General features: G+C 55.6%; 1 protein-coding gene across 1 annotated transcript; it reads right to left on the minus strand.

Annotated features, from left to right (window-relative positions):
* Nucleotides 1-967: 967 nt before the first annotated feature.
* Nucleotides 968-5,705, minus strand: LOC119113425 (B9 domain-containing protein 1; the record flags this gene model as incomplete). The annotated part of the gene is made up of 5 exons (XM_037237740.1): nucleotides 5,694-5,705; nucleotides 5,493-5,604; nucleotides 4,470-4,578; nucleotides 2,644-2,762; nucleotides 968-1,062 (listed from the first exon to the last, which is right to left on the minus strand). Coding segments are annotated over exons 1-5 (447 nt in total), but the record flags the coding sequence as incomplete, so codon positions are not given.
* Nucleotides 5,706-7,483: the final 1,778 nt, after the last annotated feature.

A 7,483-nucleotide genomic window follows, 5' to 3' on the forward strand; every position in this document is an offset into this window, starting at 1 on the left:
CGCCTGCCACGGATCGGTCTACGTTCGACTCTAAACCAACTGATCTGTAGAGGCAGAGCAGCACGTGCCGTCTCACCAGAAAGAGTATACAGAATGATCTCTGCACTGGTTTTATTTCTAAACGCGCCACTCATAAAGCCATATGCAAGTTTGAGATCGTCAAACGGTCACATCTATGCATGATTTAAAAAACGCATGCCACACTTACGACTAGACGAGGACTAGATTTGATCGATGAAAATGATATGATTGATATGGACGGCTAAATCACACGATTCGCACGCAGAGAAGCGAGGTCCGTTTGTACACAACTTTGGACGGATGCAGCCAATACCACGACACTACCAGCCGTTCCACTGTGGGAGCGTTGAGACTAAACACGGAACGCAGAGCACAGAGCTCTGACGCAGCGATCCTGGGCGTTGAAACAGACACAACGGACTGCCCCCCCCCCCCCCCCCCCATCTCACAATATGTCTTCTCATTGTCACCGCGACTGGCAACGTCCCACGTCGATGAACCGAGCGAAGAAGGGCGACCAATGGCGGACGTTCTCGAGGCGCGCCCATTGAGAAATCAGCTTTGCCGCGACACCCGCAGGACGACCGCGGCCGGTGACACCACGATACTGGCACGTGCCTCTGACGGCGCCCAAAGATGAGCCAGCATGTCTGCGGGAAACTCTGATCGCGGCTACAGATAACCACGCAAGACTGAGCTGAAACCGATCCGAACCACGCGAGCGCCCGTCGTCCACCGCGGCCCGCCCATCACCGGCGAAGCCACAAGTGATGTCACAAGCCGGTCACTCCAAGGCACCGTCGCCGGGCGCCGCGGCCGCCGGCCACCGCGGACGCCCCTGCGCCCTGTGACGTCACCGACCGCGTCCGGGGTGTCACTGGACCAGGGCGGCGTGCCCGACGCCGGCCGCCGCCGCCGCGCCGCGCGCCTCGGTGCCGTCCGTCTCCGGCTGACGCCCGCTGACATAGCCCAGCCGCCGCAGGTCCTTGGTGAGCACCTGCAGCCGGCAGGTGACTACGCCCTGCGACCGGACCCGCATCACTGCCGCAGGGGACGCCCGGTCAGCGGGGGCGCCTGCGCGTCACGGGCGGGGGCCACGGCGGGAGGAGGAGGAGGGATCGGCGCCATGTGCTGGGACGCCGACACTGTCACTGGTGCAGGCTCCGGCAGTAAGCCGGGCTGGACGGGAACAGGCGCGTTCAGAATGCCAATTTCGCACGCTTGACGCTTGTTTGGTTCGCACTGAATCTTAGTAGGTCATAAGTCATAACCTTGCCGCGTCTCGAGATGTGGCTTTAGTTTCTCTAAAAATCTCAACACTGGCTGAGAGCTGCGTGTGGTGACCATAAAACTCATCACGTAAGACATGGAGGACTAAAACACAAACATCACATCTGCATCCTCTCAGCAAGGGAGCATCGACGAGCACGGGGTCGATGACGCTGTAATGCCTCGTAATCGCGTCACTAACAAACGTGTCAGCCGCAACACAATCCTCAGTCCTGCAAGTCTCACTTTTCTTATCCATGGGTGATTTCAAGAGCCAAACAAACAAGAAGTGGAACAATCTAAGAATGACATCAAGAATGACATCGGCCAAATACCCCTGCTTTGGGTCACGTTCGCAAGGCCAATGACGAAGCTGAAAGGAAGCTAATGGGGCCATGCCCCCTTCCCCCCCCCCCTCCCGGAGATGGCGTGTCCACATGGCACCGAAGGCCACTGGACTTTTGTGGTTGAAGGTGCCCGTATGGCTTCTTAAAAAAAGACCCGGCTCCCAATGTCTCAAAATGTGAGTTCCAGCCTTTAATGTCCTCAAAATTCAAAAGCAGGGCTCTTTTGCCGGGAAAACGGGCCCCTGAGCTGAACGGGCCCCTACGCCCGGTCCGCGCACGCACACATGTGCGCGTCACCTCACCCTCCCTGCCCTCGCCGAGCGCCAGCGTGACCGGGTCATCTCACCCTCCCTGCCCTCGCCGAGCGCCAGCGTGGCCGGATCATCTCACCCTCCCTGCCCTCGCCGAGCGCCAGCGTGACCGGGTCACCTCACCCTCCCTGCCCTCGCCGAGCGCCAGCGTGACCGGGTCACCTCACCCTCCCTGCCCTCGCCGAGCGCCAGCGTGACCGGGTCACCTCACCCTCCCTGCCCTCGCCGAGCGCCAGTGTGACCGGATCATCTCACCCTCCCTGCCCTCGCCGAGCGCCAGCATAACCGGGTCACCTCACCCTCCCTGCCCTCGCCGAGCGCCAGCGTGATCGGGTCACCTCACCCTCCCTGCCCTCGCCGAGCGCCAGCGTGACCGGGTCACCTCACCCTCCCTGCCCTCGCCGAGCGCCAGCGTGATCGGGTCATCTCACCCTCCCTGCCCTCGCCGAGCGCCAGTGTGACCGGGTCATCTCACCCTCCCTGTCCTCGCCGAGAGCCAGTGTGGCCGGGTCACCTCACCCTCACTGCCTTCGCCGAGTGCCAGTGTGACCGGGTCATCTCATCCTCACTGCCTTCGCCGAGCACCAGCATAACCGGGTCACCTCACCCTCCCTGCCCTCGCCGAGCGCCAGCGTGATCGGGTCACCTCACCCTCCCTGTCCTCGCCGAGCGCCACCGTGACCGGGTCATCTCACCCTCCCTGCCCTCGCCGAGCGCCAGCGTGACCGGGTCGGCCAGCTCCGGTCGGCGGCCAGTGAACCAGGAAGCCAGCTTCTGCAGCTGTGAGGTCGACTCCGGTACGAACACGGCCATCCTGGGTAAACACGCAGTCAGTGGATCACTAGACACGGCCCCCCGAGAACACCATGAACATAAAACACGGCCATCCTGGGTAAACACGCAGTCAGTGGATCACTGGACACGGCCCCCCCGAGAACACCCTGAAAATAAAACACGGCCATCCTGGGTAAACACGCAGTCAGTGGATCACTGGACACGGCCCCCCCGAGAACACCATGAACATAAAACACGGCCATCCTGGGTAAACACGCAGTCAGTGGGCCACTGAACACGGCCCCCCGAGAACACCATGAACATAAAACACGGCCATCCTGGGTAAACACGCAGTCAGTGGGCCACTGAACACGGCCCCCCGAGAACACCATGAACATAAAACACGGCCATCCTGGGTAAACACGCAGTCAGTGGATCACTGGACACGCCCCCCCCCCCCCCCCCCCCCCCCCCGAGAACACCCTGAACGTAAAACACGGCCATCCTGGGTAAACACGCAGTCAGTGGATCACTGGACAAGGCCCCCCGAGAACACCCTGAACATAAAACACGGCCATCCTGGGTAAACACGCAGTCAGTGGATCACTGGACACGGCCCCCCCGAGAACACCCTGAAAATAAAACACGGCCATCCTGGGTAAACACGCGGTCAGTGGGTCACTGGACATGGCCCCCCGAGAACACCCCGAACATAAAACACGGCCATCCTGGGTAAACACGCAGTCAGTGGATCACTGGACAAGGCCCCCCGAGAACACCCTGAACATAAAACACGGCCATCCTGGGTAAACACGCAGTCAGTGGGCCACTGAACACGGCCCCCCGAGAACACCCCGAACATAAAACACGGCCATCCTGGGTAAACACGCAGTCAGTGGATCACTGGACACGGCCCCCCGAGAACACCCTGAAAATAAAACACGGCCATCCTGGGTAAACACACAGTCAGTGGATCACTGGACACGGCCCCCCGAGAACACCATGAACATAAAACACGACCATCTTGGGTAAACACGCAGTCAATGGGTAACTGGACATGGCCCCCGAGGACACCATGAACAAAGAATGCCGCTCTTCCGCGTGTGTACAACGACTGGGTAACGCAGCACGACCACCCAAAGGCGCACAAGAACACCATTTGACTCTACCTGCTCCCATGGGCACACATAGTAATCGCGTAGCCTAGTTGTAGGGTGACAACCCAGTGCACACGAGCGCTGTGTAACCTAACACCTGCCGCAGCGATGGCCGGGGCTGTGGCCGCCGCTGGCTGCACGGCTGCCCGAGAAACACACCAGCACCGTTCACACGGCCACCTTCGGCGCACACAGACGCCACATGGCTCCCGGCCGGAACGTCATGCGCGGAGCAGGCCGAATCTACGAGGTTACGGTCGACGCCCAGTGTCGGCGCTTAACAGGCTTAGCAGGCAAAGCGTCATGGAATACCAATCATCAACGACTGACAGCCAACCAGGTAGTTGCCAACGAAAGAGAGACAAGTCGCGACTACTCAGAAATTCCCCGCTATGTTAAATTTATGTAAACAACACAACTAATGAAATCACCACCTCGAAATGCAAGACTGCCCACTCCAAGTGCAAATTCCAAATCGCACATAAACGACACCTCAGAATGGTTGGGCGCGCGCGCATCGCGTGAGCAGGTGGGGACCCTCGACGAGCGGTGAGTAGGACGGCGCGGGCGCCGCCGGCGGCGGCCCTCACCTGACCCGGTGGCTGCCCGAGCAGACCGGCACGTGACACACGCCGTAGCCACGAATGACGTCATTGCCGAACAGGTCCGGCCCGTAACAGCTGACGATCAGCTGCGGCCCTGCAAGACGAATTTGCAACGTGCGTTTGCTACGGCTTATCATACGTTGCTGTTTCTTTCACGAAATGTATTGCTGTAAAATATTTACCACGCACACCTCATTTTGCAAACATTACACGGACGTGGTGTGTTACATTAACTTTACAACTAGGCAGAAGGGCATGGGACGAGCGTTTGCGTCGTTAACTCGGTGACGGCACCGCACACACTCGCCAGTTGTTTTTGAACATGCAGGTATCATACCAACAAAACATTTTCGCGAGACCACATGAGTTGTTTAGTGCATTCGCGACGAAACATTACGCATGATACTAAGGCAGTACTAATAGTCTTATTCTTTGTAGGAAAGCCATGGAGATGGAGAAAAAGATGGATTGATCTTTCGGCCACATGCCCTTATCAAAACGAATAAGGCACGTAGCCAAAATAGCAATACGTCAATCTCTCCATTTCCCTCGCATTCGTACGACGAAAGGGCCGATAAAACTGTCTTATCTGTTTTTGCCAGACCCGGAGCGGCCAAATGCGGCACACGCCACATCCCGATAATTCGACTTCGGGCGCCCCGTGGACCACTGCCTGTACGATCCCCCCCCCCCCCCCTCCCCACATACAAACTTTTGTCACGGCATGACCAGTCCCCAAAACATGAGAAGCCCTTGCCGTCCCGACGCGCACGCATCCCTGGTGCTGGCGCGGCCCGTTCCGGCAAGCGTGCGCGAAGACGGGCGGGCGGGCAGCGGCGGGGCGGCGGGGCGGCGGGGCGGCGGTGCGGGCAGGCGGCGGGGCGGGCGGGCGGGTCGGGCGGGCGTGAGTGCGCGAGGACAGCGAGCGGACGGGCGAGCGAGCGGGCGGGCGAGCGAGCGGGCGGACGAGCCAGCAGGCGGGTGGCGGGCTGCCGGCGCCCAACTCACAGCCGTGCGGGTTGGTGGACTTGAACGACACTTCGACGGGCAGGTTCCAGACCAGTAGCTGGCGCTCGTCCTGGCTGCGCTTGCTGATCTGCGATATACCTTCGTCCAGACCCTGGCGGCGGGGCGACTGTCGTCAGCGGAGCCGACTCGTGCGCGGTGACGACGGGACACAGCGCTGATCCCGAACTCTGTTCGGCTCACTTCAGAGTGCATGTCGGCACGTCAAACTTTCGTCACACAGATTGTGCCATTCAACTGGAATTTCACGATCCGTAGTGGGATTAGGGATCATACGAGTCATGATAGGCGTGGGCTGTAATCTCAGAAATCTCCTCAAACAAACATTGGGAGTTCATTGACATGAAGCTCATGCAGTGGTCAACATTACAGCACAATCTCAAGGTACATAAAAAGTGATTTATAACCTGGTAAAATCTGTACAAATGCTTTGTTACACTTAAAATGTGCATCAGCATAAATCCAAGGCAAAACATCCAAACCAGAGTTCAGCACTGGCTGAGGCATAAAACACAACCAGTATCTGCACGTACCGCCACCATCTCCCAGTCGGGGCCATGGTGGAAGGAGTAGCGGCAGTAGACGTCATCAAAGTCAGCCAGGCTTGCTGACTCAATCTGGCCTGTCACAGACACCATGAAGCCTGGCTCACTGGCTGCCATTGCCTTTGGACCTGTAGACAATTTGGAACATGCTGACCAGCACCACCACTAGGCTGGCAGGTGGTAGCATCACCATCAAAACTGACACTTCAAAGCAATGTGAAGTAATAAAAATGATGTAAAAATGGCCAGTTACTATATGATATACCTAGAGATAAAGCAAAATCACAATGATTTTGGTTTACAGCATGCCAGTACTCTTGCTTCTTAACGACCATGCCCACTAGCTCTAAAAATCCTTCAACAACAAATCCATATTTGCTCTCTCAGCCCACATTCAAACTTCATGTTTAGAACGTGTATAAGCCACTAGTCCCATGCCAGAATGTCCTATATGTACCACAGTACCACACATCCTATATACATATACATACACAGTTTGTGTGACATTAACAGGTACAGGACAAACAACTAATATATGCCCTGAACATCAAGTTTGAAGGTGGGCTATGAGAAAATATGAATATAAGACATCTACATGGCATTAACAGGTACAGGACTAATGACTAATATATGTCCTAAACATTAAGCTTGAGGGTGGGCTGAGAGCAGAATGCAATATATATATATATATATATATATATATATATATATATATATATATATATTGGCCTGCCTTATCTTCAAAGCTGTAACTAAATAGCTATAATGAAATGTATATCACACAAGTATCATTACAGTTGTCCTTTACTACTGACCACAATAGAATTGATTTAACTCCTGTGATATGGTTATAAATGATGTGAAAATGCTTTTAAAATGTTTTAGAACCATGAATTAGCAATATTTACCTCCACTGATAACAGCCATTTGCACACATTGGGCCTCACCCTTCAGCTGCACTAAGATCCTTAAGGATGCTGACATGAATAAAAATGTGTGATGCAATCTATGGATGGTCATTTGTGATCACATTGTTGCAAGGGGGAGGTGTCAACCAGCACAACCAGTGGATATACAGAATGGAACATATAGACGTATGGGAATAGAGACATTTCGGCTTTTTTTTACTTGGGTACCTGTATTGCCGACGGTGGGGAGAGCTACGCTGGCTGCAGGGTTCCTGTACTGCCGTGATGGAGAAATGCTGTCAGGTATCAGCCGACGTAGTGACGTCACTGAAAATGGGTTTCCATCGATCGGGGTTCTTTTGGGCCAACTGAATGCTACAAGGCATTTGCTAGCGATATGATGTCACTGGTATTCGACTGGATGTGTGACGTCACTGGTTGTGAGGCTTTAGGGATCTTTTGGGTGTAATGAATGCCGTAAAGCATCACCTGACGATATGTCGTCGCTGGCATTCAATGA

This window comes from Pollicipes pollicipes, unplaced genomic scaffold (genome assembly GCF_011947565.3).
Source record: "Pollicipes pollicipes isolate AB1234 unplaced genomic scaffold, Ppol_2.1 Scaffold_7262;HRSCAF=8765_pilon_pilon_pilon, whole genome shotgun sequence".
In the NCBI taxonomy this organism is placed as follows: Eukaryota; Metazoa; Arthropoda; class Thecostraca; order Pollicipedomorpha; family Pollicipedidae; genus Pollicipes; species Pollicipes pollicipes.